At 42.7% G+C, this 13,892-nt stretch overlaps 1 protein-coding gene across 6 annotated transcripts in view; it reads right to left on the reverse strand.

Moving 5' to 3' along the window:
* Positions 1 to 336: 336 nt before the first annotated feature.
* LOC116317870 (nuclear factor 1 B-type) overlaps positions 337 to 13,892 on the reverse strand; it is a 65,228-nt gene continuing 51,672 nt past the window's right edge. For 4 of the 6 annotated variants that reach the window (XM_031736777.2, XM_031736778.2, XM_039609448.1 and 1 more), the window contains exons 11-12: positions 10,826 to 10,914; positions 337 to 7,383 (exon numbers count right to left, since the gene is read on the reverse strand). In XM_031736777.2, the coding sequence (XP_031592637.1) occupies positions 7,251 to 7,383; positions 10,826 to 10,914 (222 nt within the window). In that variant the 3' untranslated portion in view covers positions 337 to 7,250. The remainder of the gene's footprint in view (positions 7,384 to 10,825; positions 10,915 to 13,892) is intronic. The other 2 variants (XM_039609450.1, XM_039609451.1) reach the window with 1 other exon arrangement.

The following is a 13,892-nucleotide window of genomic DNA, read 5'->3' on the forward strand; positions in this document are numbered from 1 at the left end:
TTCAGATAACAAGGTGAGCATATGTACAAAGAATATCTGTAAGGCAAAAACTCAAGTTTCCTCTACTACTGACTTTGTAGGATCATCTCGAGCACGCAGGTCTAAATGTGAATAAAGAAACCATTGGCTTGAACTGTGCGACACGCAAAGCCACCTTAAATTTAAAGGTGGCTTTGCGGCCAGCTGTCTTGAATACAGACATCAGCTGTGTCACCTTACCCATTCTCAGTTAATGTCATCAGATATCGAACTGGGACTTTTATGTGCCAAATTGCAATCATTCACAATCAGCGAAGACCAAACGCAATAAATAAACACAAGAAAGAGCCACAGTAATGAAGTCATTTTTGTAGCATAGCTCATTTTATTGTTTAAACAGTTTTGCATAGGAAATATATCCACTTCCAGTAATTGACTGCAGTAAAAACAGCTGCTAGCAGTATAGGCTGGATATAACAGTAACAATCACAAAAAGTTGAGCCTTATTTACACTGATTTTAATCTTGTGGCAATTTTAGCCCCTGCACCAAATGTAACTAGCTTGAAGGCATCGCCTATTGGGTGGCGTTGATAAAAATCAATAAAAGAAGGGATATCAAGGCCTTTGCTATACAGTTCACAATGGACACCTGTGGCTCCTAAACTGTAAATGAAAAGATGAAAAGAACAAAAAAAAAAAAAAGGTTTTCCAAAAGTCCTCTAAAACGTACATTCAGATACATACATAGACCTTTGCACACACTTGCAGTGTAACTACGATCACTACTGGAGACTGTTTACATATTGTTTTGTTGGTGTTGTTGTTGTTGTTCCTTTTATATATTTATATATATATAGATTCCACCGTGATTCCTAAAATAGAAATGTGTGCGCAGAGGGAAGTAAAAGTGCCACAAGACCCAAAAAGAAATCAGCCCTGCAGAGAAAAATGGTGACTAAAGAAATTCCGTCATTGCGCTTAATGTAGCACTGACCCTCCCGCCCAACTCCCCCCTCCCTCCCTGAAAAAAAAGAAAAAGAAAAAAGAAGAATTTCCTATTTTTTTTTTTTTTTTTTGAACAAATCCGACGTGGGCATCGTGTGCTGACGTAATTCGAAAATGAATAAATCACAAAAAAACACCAAAAGAAGTGATAAAGAGCATATTTTCAGATGCGTTTGCCACATTCTGCTCGGTGTGACGCCGTTTTCTTCTCGCCACGTAGGAAAGTTAAGTCTATCACATTCTACATATTGTATACAACAGACACTTGGACAGCTTGAACAGGCACTGCATTGCTATCTTTTAGTCTCCTTTTGGTGAATGTTACATCCTGTAAAAATGCTGGTTTTTCATGTTTCGTTACAACCTGATGCCAAGTGACTAGCAGCTAGCCAAAGTATGGAAGATGTGTATTGCTCATGTAGGATGAAAATGAAGTTTTCTCTTAAGTCTGCATGTGTACAAGCCTCTCAGTCCCTACAGAATGTGTGACATTCAGTTAAAAAGGAACAATCTCACATATTGCATGAGTGCCACAGGTCCTCCTTGCATAAAGTCGTCCTGTTTCTCTGCGATCGCAGCGATCAGTGTAATAATACTTTCCAGTCTCAGTATTTGCTCTGAATGGGGGCTCTTGAAGCTGCTGATGGGTTGAACACTGACTTTTTAACCCGGAAACACTAGCTCAGCTGGAAGGTACAGTACCCTAATCTGAAGCACCTGAAAAGCATGTAGTATTTGTTTGTAGTGTGAATGGAGGGTTTCCTATAGTACATCAGGATTTGACAACATGTGAAATGACAAAAGTGCAAAATGAGTGGATGCTTTCTTTTAGGAAATTCTTAAAACAGCATCGCCTGCATGCGAACGATGCGCACGGCTCCAAACTTGCCAGATATACGGTGAGATGCAGCACCAATCACGTTGCGACAATTTTGATTTTTTTTTTTTAAGAACAAGAAGAAAAAGGAAAAAAAAAACAACAATCCGACAGATTCATCAAGGATGTTTGTCACTGCAGATTTTACCCTGCTTCTCACTTAAGGTCAGGTGCAAACTGGGGCCTTTTCCTTACAGGTTTACTTCCCAGCTGCTACAAGAAACACACTCACACCACAATCTTGTTGGACAAGAATTCACACCCATTTCCAAAGAAAAAAAAAAACCAACCCCCGAGATAAATCACATCACACGCTCTATGGCCACACTACTGAAAGAACAACAATTCAAATATTCATGAAGTCTTTCCCAAATGGAAATATCTAAGCACTAACCAAGTTCAGAAATAATATTAATAAGAATGAAAAAAGCCTTCAATGTTGTTGTTTCTTAATATTTATGGGTCAGTACAGAATACACACTCCCTCCCCGACCCCCCCTCTTTTATCTTTACATACAGGAACACCTGATGAAAACACTAATCAGGGAAACCTGGAGAGTTCTAACTCAAATCCAGCCTCTGAAACAAACAAATCCAAATTTAAAAAAACATTTTTTTGTTTGTTTTTTCTTGTTTTTTTTTCCTAAAATGGAATTGACTCATTTTCCCCAGAAATGAACATTTACAAATGCGGGCTTCAAAGAAGAACTCCCCCGAAAGTTTACAGTGTACAAACTCCTGTCCTACGGCAGGCTTTTTCTTTTCCTCGACAGAAAGACCCTCATCTTCTATCGCTGTGTAGTGTCGGAGGCACTCGATCATACATCCAGCTCGCAAATTCAACCGCGTACGCACTTGCACGCACTTGCATGCACGCTCAAGCTGCCAAAGCAGAGTTCAGCCCCGCAGACTGCAGCTATCGATGCAGTCAGGATATTTACCATTATGTACAGTCTCCTCTTCAAACAGACACCAGCACAACAGCACAGTGACCCTGACACATTTTTAAGTTGCGCACACACACACACACACACACACACACACACACTTGGGGACAATGCACTTCAGTGGGGTCTCCAATGGCCAAAGGCTGCAAAGCACTTATAGTTTTTTTTCCTTTTAAAAGAAAAAAAAGTAACCAAGAAAAAAAGAGCAGTGCACTTACAACGGGGTGACTTTTTTCGGTTTGTTTTTTTCAAACATTTTCTTTCTGCGTGAGAAATCTGGGTGAACACGGAGAGATTGAGCTTGACTTGAGGATTACTTTTTAACAACGATTTCTGCTCCTTAGCCCTCTGCTGGCGCCGGAGAGCTCTCGGGGGAACTCTCCGAAGGAAAACGTTTCTTTCACGATTGCAGGGAAAGAGTGCAAAAGGTGTCATAGCAGCACTGGCTGCGCTGCAGCTTTCTGCGAGAAATTGTTTTTTACAATAAAAATGGCAAGGTACCGATTGATATAAATAATGCCCTGTAATACGCCTGAGAGGTTTAGTTTGACTTCTGAACACTGTAGGACGAGGATGGGGGGTGGGGGAAATGATTGCCTATGTGCTATTTAAGTGCTAGATTTTTTCTCCTAGTGGATTCTATTTAAGCTTCTACTGGGGGCATTTGGACAGGAAGTTAGAAGACACCACACTCCTGCAGTCCAATATTTCCTTTAACATACTCTACGGGGCTTCTGCTAGGGAAGCGTCTCAGGAATTGACATATGTGCATATCGTATATACATTTATACAAATCTACTACTTATAAAATACTTTCTAAAGGCTTGCTTGAGCCTGTCTGGAACTGATTTCAACAGGTCTCACTAGCATTAGTCGGTGTGTGATTGTTGCGCAGGTCACAGGCCACTTCACTGATGTGTTTAAGGCATCTACTTGGGAATTGCATTCGGCGACATCTAGAATAGCACGGCGTAAAGATTCGGAAAAACGCGCGCGACGCCATCGGCTGTGGCTCTCGGGGAGCCGAGACAGAACGGGATTCTACGCAAAAATGATTTCTTCAAATGATTGTCGCGCTCAAGTCAAGCTGTCTCTCCAGTGGAAGAAGAAGAAAAAAGAGCTCCTTCAAGGTCACATGCTAGCACCCCAGGTGGAAAGTTGAAAGTAAGAGTCACAGTAGACCAATCAGTGACTTTGCAGCCGCAGCAAGCCCAAGGGTGCATCATTTTAAGATAAGTACTTCTAGAAAAATACCACCCCTCCTCCCAAATCTCCCAAATTCATAATACACGGGACCATGTCTCACCGTCATTCGGTAGGCCTATAAGCTAAAGAAAGAAAAAAAGGAAAAAAAAAAAAAGACCTTGTCTCACACTGCATAGAAAGCAGTCCCCACTTTGGTCGATAAAAAAGGAAAAAAAAACCCACCCACAACAACAACAACAACAACAACAACATCATCAACAACAACAACGACAAACAACGATATCAACAAAATAAATGCATTACAATATTATCTATCTCCAAACTAGCCTCTAATAATTGACGCATCTATAAGCACTACCTACATAGGCAAAACTTGGTATTGCATAATTTTCATAATTCTGAATTCCACCCTCCGCAATAGTAACTGGAAGATGAACGAAATGAGCATTGAAAAAAAAAAAACCATAAGGAAAACAAAAGATGACAGGTTATTAGAAAAACCACCAAAATACTGAAAACAAACAAACAAACAAACAAACAAAAACAAAATGCTGGTTGATTACAAACTTTAAAACGGCAACTATACACAGCCTTGATATGCAATGTAACTGTGACATAGAGTAGTACATGAAGTTAAAAATCAACAATTTCATTCAGAGTACAAAACAATTCTTATCATAAAAATGTTAATTTTTTTTCTATAATGATAAATGCAGCAAAAAACAAGTGTAGTGATGTCTCTATATTCAAAGGCAAGGCACGTAATGTGGACTATATGTCATCGTGCAAATTAAGAGTACTGGAGAGATTTTTTTTTTCCTCGTATATAAATATGTCTGGACTGGAGAGGCAATGGCCGTGAACACGCCACGCGCAATTCTTGATTTCGGGGATTTGCCACCACCTGGATTCGGAATTTCAGCTTTCAACCTCTTCCACTTTAGAGTTAACCTTGCACAAACTGTAGCTTTACCCATAAGCCCACGCTACATTTGCATGAATAATACAAATTTTCCCATGAATTAACACTTCTTATTTTCTTTTTTTCGTAAACATAAGCTTTAGAAGCTGTTGGCCAAATGCGTATGCTCTTGATCTCATCGTGAACATTAAAAAAAAAAAGAAATCTTTTACACTATGTGCATCTCGTTTTCTTTACTTACGATTTTTCTTTTTTTCTGAAATAAATAAAAAAAAAAAATCTCCCCATAATGATGGGAAGGGCTCAAAATAAGTGCTGGTTTTGCTCAGCGCTGCACAGGTAGCTTTAATGCTCGCCTTCAACTGCCTTTCCTACTTAATGTTTTTACTTTTTTTTGTTGTTTTTTCCACGCAAGGAGACGGATATCGTGACTGAAATCAAATTCAGATGTTTTCTCAAACATTTTACCCATAAAACATTTCATATTTATCCCCCTTCCTTTAGAGTCTTAGGGCTGACAGACTGATAGCTTCCCTTCAAAAATTCAATTGCACTTGCCTCTGTCGCATTTTTTTTTCTTATATTCCTTTTTTTAAAGGAGATGCTAATTCTTTCGTGAGGGGTCCAATCTCAAGCCTAGCATTTAGTGTTGTTTTGAAAACTGCATTTAGAGTTCTCAACCTTTACTCATAAAGCCCCTTTCAGACATGCACTCCTCTCCATTAATCTGACAGCATCTTAACATTTACGGGCAGCTTTCAACACGGCGCAGGTCTCAGTCGTACTGACAGACAGGCACGCACAAGTTTACCGTACAGAAGAGGGCGGGGTACGGCGGCACCGTGCAGTAAACAGACCCTGTACTGTTTTCACAGCAGATATTTTAACATGTCAAAGCAGGAAAAGGTGCAACATGCAGATGTTCTGTGAGGACCCACTGGTGTCACCATTTAACGCTCTAGGTAACCTCTTAACCATCACTTTACAATTGGAAAGCTGTGAACTGGTGCGGTTTTTAGCCAAAACATGTCCCACAGGACAGGAACTGCTATCTGTCAGGATGCTGGATGACGCTCCAGATGATGGTAGTTTACCCCACCAACACCCATCCTAACTTGTGCAGACTTTGTTGCCCTTTCAGCCAGGAGGGTTTGCTTTTGGCGTCCAGCGTTGCCACTGAAGAACATCCTGTGCCCATCTCAGAGATGCTGCTGGCTCGGACCAATTTTTAAAAAAAAAGTAAAAAGGTCGGGAAGTCCTGCTGTTGCGTTTGCTTGCTCACTGCCCAGCTTGCCATGACTTACTGGGACACTTAATGAAAACTGAGCCATCATCCTGTCATGTGGAAATGTCTCCTGTGAACACGGTCTGTGGCGGCGAAGAGAACTAAATATCGCCAGCCACATCTTGCGGCCACAAATGCAGCAAGCCTTTTGCACATACCAAGGCTGTCTGCGGCGCTGCCGTGAGGAGCGTTCACGTAAGAGTTACCGGTGTCTTAAACGCTTTGACAAACCCGTGAAGCCATGTCTGAAAGGGGCCTAAGTGTTTACATTAATTCATGAAGTAAGTAGCAGTAAAGAATAAACAAAGTCAACACATTTTTCTGAACAAAGAGTCGTATCACAGTAAACTGAAATCAAATGGAAGAAGAAACACTCTGAATTCACAAGTTTTTGTTCCTATGGTGCACACAGTGAATCGTTTGATGCGGGAAAGCCTCTTCTCAAGAGGTCTCAGTTGGAGAGCTTAGAGTCTCTGAGCCATCCACCAGGCAGAGGTTGTCAAATATGCAGACCCCCTCACTTATGCATGTTTGTGTGGGTGTGTGTGTTTGTAAATCTAGATTTTACATCTTCCTCCAACATGGAAAAATAATAGGAATCGCCGCTAAGAGACTAGAGTGTCATGCAATAAAACATTAAGGCATCTATACATCACAGTATCTGAATGGATTGCAAAGTTCTGCAACACACAACAACTGACTGGTGGGTGGTAGGTGTGTGTGTTTGTGTGTGTGTGGGCCAGGGTGAGGAGACAGCAGACCTGAAGCTTCTTGGTTTTTTTTTTCTTTCCTCTGAACGAACCCTCATCTTCACTTCAGGGCCAGTGTCCATCATCGGGAGGGACGGGAGTGGGGAGGGAACAAGGAGGGGCTGGGATGAGGGCTGGGGGGGGATAGTAGAGAGGGTTATGCAGCGCTTGCTGCTTTGCTGGTTTCATCCATGGCTGTGGACACCTGTAGTGCTAGCTCCGCACTACCAACACCCCCACCCATCCATCCACCCTGGGGGTCATCCGGCCTCTGTGTGATCAGTTCCCTGTCTCGGCGGGGACCAGGGGCTCACCAATGATGTTTATGCTGTAGTTCTGGTGGACATTTGTTGGCAGAATCGGAGTCCCGTTCGACACTTGGAATGGAACTAAGCTCGCCCAGGTACCAGGACTGTGGAGACAGAGAGACAGAGAGAGAGACAAAGAGATTACTCCTGTGCCGTTTGCAGTCAAAATCAGATTCTTTCACTCAGTTATCCTGAACGCTGCTTCGCTAATGACCAGCTCTGCTGTCATCGAGGTTCGTGGTCTCGCTGTTGGTTTGTTCAAACACAGATAAACAAAAAAGAAGCTCGTTAAACTAAGCTGAGGGGATCCCACTTGATTCCCAGTGAAGGACATCGTGTGAGAGGGCCGTGACGCAGCCGCTCTTCTGTGCATTAACGGCGGTGGAGAAAAGCGCGATGGGGGGAGGAGGAGCGCGATTGGTAGCGGCGGCGGCGGTGAAGGAGGAGTGGTTGTGGGTAAAAAGTGTGGGGGTCCCTACACAAAGCTGTTCCATCCCTATTCATCTCACGCTAATGGCAAAACAACACAGTGATTGTTCCTGGGGAGCAACGGTGCTAACTGAAAACGCGAGCGGGAACAAACAGCATGTTGTTCCCGAGGGGTGCTGCGCAACGTAGATGTCAGATAATTAGCCCCCCCCTTCCTCTTTTCTTCCCCGCAGGGCCCCAGTGTGCACTCATCTAACCCCCTCCCACCTCTCGCATCACTCCCGCTAAGTATGAAAATACCTGTGTTACACTTTTCACCAATAACCGATGCACGCATACGAAGCATCAGCACGCTGTTGCAGCAGCTGAATCGTGATGGATGGAAAAAAAGAGCAGGAAACGGATAAAAGTGAGGAACGCAGGAGTGGAAGGAAAAAAGGAAAAAAGGAAAGAAAAGGAAAACAGGGGGACAAGGAGGTTTTGTTTTTTGGGGTTTTTTCTTCACATGAAACAAAACACAAGACAAGCCTCGAGTCTGATGATGCTCCTGTGCAGAGACTCGACTCTTTGTGAAACTTCAGTATTAGACAACACTGTCTGGGCTCATAAAAGCAACTCATCAACCAGTCTGCATTTTTTACAAATCACTAGTCACCGCTCTTTTACTTAAAACAATGGAAGTGCAAATTCAATTCACCTCACGGCCCGAGAGGCCCGAGTCGCTAATAAAGAGTGAAAGACAGAAAACACAAGAGCCGAGGAGACGCATTCAAAACAAAAGCAAACATCACTCAAGTTTTAGGTTGCGTTTCAGTGCGCAAAGTGTTAAAAAAAAAAGACTGAAGGCTAATCCTCTCTAGCAGTTTTTTTTTTTTACCGTCCAGCCCGTCCTCGTTCTATCCTCCTCCCTCCCTCCTTCTCTCTTTCACTCTGCCAAAAATCATCGGACAGGAAACGAGGGATTAAGTTTTTCCTACCTTTCTGAACAAAGAGCGCACAGAGCGGCCAAGGACTGCAGCGCTCTCCTTTTCTTTCTTCCTTCCTTCCCTTCTTTTATCTCTCTATGTTTCGCTTTTCTTATGAAACGCCTCTCAGGTAATGGCTTACATTGTTTAGGAGGTGTGGGGGGGTCAAACAGCTACAAAAAGGCACTTTTTTTGCACAGATCAGTTTTAAACTGGCTGCCTGTCCGCACCTGCATCCTATAAGCAGGGTGCATGCATTAGGGTGTGTGTGTGGGGGGGGATCAGTTGCCTCATTACTATGACTGAACTTGCAATTCAAACTGTGCAGGAAATAAGGGCCCCATTCACAGGAAGTTAGATGTTCACAAGTCAGGTATTTTGTCCCCTGTAGCTTTTAAATAATTAAAAAGACATAACATAAAGACAAACATTTTATTTGAAGCTATTTGTTGTTGTTGCAATCTTTACCTGCATCAGTGCAGCTTTAGATTCCTCTAGGTTTTGTCTCCACACGAGCAGCCCTGAGCATGGCTAAAAGACCTGACCTCCATCGCCCCGTTTCCTTAGGTAACCTTCAAGATGGTCTCCCCCTGCCCTGTCCGGCTCCCAAAGCTCACTAATTCTACTCCCCGCGAGCACAGCCTGGCCATACAGTGTGCTTCGTTTAAGGATTAGCTCCCTAAATTAGATTATCTAATGGCATCTTAATGGATTGCTGACCCATTTCCTGCACAATAGCAACATGCGAGTCTGGCAGCTTTTTAATTTGAGGGCTAGTACTGAAGAGGCCTAGTGAAGCGCTCCATTTAAAGGGGCGAGCAAGATAAAGGAGAAATCAAACTGATCTCATCTGTATGTTGAACGATTGGGCGTAAATAATCCATCAAAGAGGGAAAAAAAAAAAGTGTAATAGAATTACTGTCCCCATCCTCGTAATAATGTAAACTGAATCCAGTCGGGATCTATTCTATCTTTTCTTATTACTGTACGAGTCACATGGCGAAAGGAGGAGGAGTGAGCTGGAGTGTGAGTGGAAAAAGAGACCTCAGGCTTGCAGCGGGGGACATTTTTCTCTGCTATCTCTACTGGCCCATTAGGAGGCCTTTCGAAGGGGTTCTGCTGTGTGCGTTTGTGTTTGTAAAAACATTTGTAACTTCAGCGAGCGCAAAATGACCTGTACACCCACACACACACTCGCACACACACCCACACACTGTACATATCCAGGGGAAAGGGGAAAGGGGAGACGTAACAGGAAAAGGCTTAGCTCAGCTTGCTCGCTCTACCATGGTGAAATGGTTCAGGTTTTCCCCCAGAGAGGGAGAGATACAGTATGGAAGCGAGGGAGGAGGGGTGTGTGTGTGTGTGTATGTGTGTGTGTGGAAGGTGGGGGGGTCTGTAACTTTAAGTTACAGAGAGTAAAGCATGACTTGAGAACAAAGTTAAACAAAGCTAAGCTTGTTTAAATACAGTGAGCAACTTAACCGCACATGGCTAACAATCTGACCTGAAATGACTTCCTTTTTTAAAATTTCCACATGTTTTGACTTCATTTGGTCTAATTAGTTTTATCAAAGCATTATTTTGTTGTTTTTATTAAGAATAAATCCAAGAGGAAGGAAGGCTTTATTTCTATAGCTGTTGTTGTTATGCAGCGAAATATAATATTGGTATTTATATTTATCGCTTTTCACCAGATATGACCAGAAAGTGACCTTCGCCTCTCGTAAAAAGGTTTGTGTTTGTGTGCATTTACAAAAATCGGAAAATTGAATAAAGGGAATCCTCTGCTAATCGAATTCTCAAGTGCAAAACAAGAACAAGTTACTGGGAAATGTATAAAACTATTAAGGCATGGAAAAGGAGATGAAGCAACAGAAAGGGGGCGGGGGAACGAAAACATGAGGGAGACACAAGGAAATGTGTGTTTTATCAAAGGCATGACCTCATCTCGAAAAAGGTTAACATCTGCAGCAATAACAGCCACGGCTACTGGCCCCATAATTGCATTTATATGTGAACGTAAAGAGGAGACAATCAAGGAAATCATACATTATACTGAGTTACTCATTTCAATGCTTATATGTTGTGTGTTTGTGCATGTGCTGAAAGAGAGACAGAGAGAGACGGCATGAAAGAATGAAAAGGTTACCTTTGCCAAGTAATCCCCAAAGTGTCGTCAGTGGCACTGGGGCCATAATGCCTGCCGTTTTGAGTCACGCTCCAGTCACACTTCCTCAGCTGTCAATTGAAACCTAGCAGTCAGATCACTGGGCCAAGACAACTTCCACTTCAGATTACACTACAACTCAACACTGTATACACACATGCATGCAAAAGAGCCTAGGGCAGGAGCAGGGGAAATAAAAAATAGATTTTTTTTTAAAAAAGGCTCCAAAATGAATCCTAAGAATGAAAACTGAGTCAGTGTTTTTAATACTTATTGAGATAAAATAACAGCTACAGGTGAAACAGACAGCAAATAAAAAGCATGCATTACAGTTAGTGGAAACAGCTAACCTGGAAGCAAAACAAAAAACAAAACGAAGTTAGTTAGTTAGAAAATGTGAGTGGCATCAAACAGGAAGTTCATCTGTGAGCAGTCTCTACTGTTTTTGCTTGTTTATTTATTTATTTCTTTTTACCTGGTAAACCAATGAAGCCATGCAATCCACTGGATGCATGCACCCTGTCCATAATGATTGCTTCACTCTAAGTGCACTTTCAGATTCAGGACGCATGCCCTCAAGCATGCAGACTTTTTTCATTAGCTAACTGTTTTTATTGATTAAGGGTCGCAATTACAATGAAGTTACAGCACTCGCCCACACACACACACACGAATACACGCACGCGTCAGCGCGCACACTAACCCCTTCTCCCCGTTTTAAGACATGCCAACCTGACATACAGATTACAAATTACTGCAACAAAAAAAGCCACGCACAAACTGTGTCTCCTTTGCATGCATTATGCGAGCGCACGTGTCGGCAATCCAGCTGAGAGCTATCTCTGCCAATACCAACCTAACCTTGCCCTGTGGTCAACACATTCATTTAGTAATGCATCGGGATAAAACTGCACTGTTAGCACTCCTCGTGCAGTGGCAGACGTTTTGCAGAGGCTCTTAAGAGGGATTTAATCAGATATACGCATACGCTGAATATTCAGAGCCATTTGCAACGGTCAAGAAATGTGTTCTTTTTTCTCCGAGCACCTGGATGAACACATCGGGAGGGAGGGGTGGTAGGGGCTGATGGTTTCCTACTTAAGCCATACTTAAATTGAGGGATGTTTGCGTTGTGTTCCTTCATTTTTCCTGGAACAAATGTGAAGTAATGGCAAGAAACAACCAGTGAAGGGAATTAATTTTAAGCAACGTTGACGCAATAACAGTCATTTGGTTTCAATTTAATGTATCAGTTTCATTTGATGAATTGCTTTGAGCGGCTGATTAATAAAACTGAATAGGAAACAATGCAAACTTGTTTCATTCAGTGTGTTTTCTCAGTATTTATCAAATGCTGGGAGCCCAAACCCCCACGCTGTTCCCGCACTCTCCAGCCTGACAAAAGCTTGGAGAGAATGCGCGGGTTGGGCCAGACGCTCGGTGCCACCGCTCCTCGAGGGGCTCGCCATCTGTCCGCTGGCACCGACACATCAGAGTCGCACGGGCAGCGGGGAAAAAAGGGGAAGGAGCCGGGGAACGTTAGCAAACAGATGCGGGCAGATTGTGGATTAGAATCCTTCCTTAGATAATACCAAATGACATCTGATCGCGGATCTTTCCCTGCGGAATGCTAGATGGTGGCATTCCCTCGAGGGGTTAACCAAGGCGAGAGATGAATGGAGGGTTTTCACACATTCATTGCCTGGGAATCGTAGAGCAGGTGTGAGAGCGTGTGGTGGTGGTGTTTTGTTTTGTGTTTTCATTTTGAAGCCTAGTATGAGTGTGTGTGTGTGTCCGAGGATCTCTATTTTGGTGGTGCCACATTTTAAAATAGGCATCCGAAGAGAAGTAGATTTTTTTAAAATTTATTAACAAGTTATCACAGGAGACATACGTTTTTTATAGCAATGAGATATAATTTTAACAATAATTCGTAATTCGATGACGATCAGGAAACTCATATGTGTGCTACGGGGCTAAAATAATGACTTGGGTTTTCCAAAAACTGTAGTTCCTCTGCTTTTGGTTTATTTTTAAAAATTAATAATATCTCTGGCAGCGGCGAGGAAATGCGAAACAGATTCAGTGGAAGTCACGGCCTCTATCAATCACACACACAGACAGAGACTGAACCTCCACGGTCCAGCCACAAGGCTGACCGCATTAAAAACCTTGACTGTCTCTTTCCCGTTCCTTCTCGTCCTCGTTCCTACCGAGCCTAGCCAGAAACGGCTTCAACCAAACATCTGACATCGTCAGTAAAGTCTTATAGACCCCCCACACAATACGCATCATTGCCAGATGAGGACAATGACTGAGCATTCGGTGAAAGTGTTTAGTCCTGAGGGACTTGGCTCGGTGTCTCTCCCCGCTCCACGGGGCCAGATCCTAGGCCGCTAAATCATACCACAGAAAACAAAAACAACTGCGACAAGCAGAAGCATGATGAATCAACGCGAGGACTGTTTAGACTTCCTTAAGCCGACAAGAACATTTATTCTTGGGGATATAGCATGTAACCTTTCAGAAAGGTATCATTGTTATGCTTACAAGGCTCTCATTCTTCTACATTTCTAAGCTACTGTCTTTTTGATAAAATGCTTCCCAAACCAAATCTAAGGGAATCTGTTAGGCCCAAAATAATTCATCTTTTGACTTGTCAGTGCAATAAAATCACAGAATTATGCCACCAAAACATAACTGTCATTAACTAATAAAACTAGAGTAATTAAATCTCTTACTATATTTCTTTATTTTAAGAGCCAACAGGCCTTACTGAGGGGATCTTTATATATCTAGCTGATTTCAAAATCTGAAACAGAAAGGCTTTGTAGCCTCGGGGAGCCACGGTTTGGACAAAATTCAGCAGTTCATGCAGCTACTCTCAGACTGCCGCTGTCTTGTGTAGTCACTTTGTGCCCCACTGAAAGAAGTAGCAGGGCTACTAGAAATGTGGAAGACAAACTGTGCGACATCAGCCAAGTGAATCCTCCCTCTCCTCCTCCCTCTCCTCCCGAGTGGGATAAAAGCATCCCACGACTGCTGACAA

This window comes from Oreochromis aureus, linkage group 3 (genome assembly GCF_013358895.1).
Source record: "Oreochromis aureus strain Israel breed Guangdong linkage group 3, ZZ_aureus, whole genome shotgun sequence".
In the NCBI taxonomy this organism is placed as follows: Eukaryota; Metazoa; Chordata; class Actinopteri; order Cichliformes; family Cichlidae; genus Oreochromis; species Oreochromis aureus.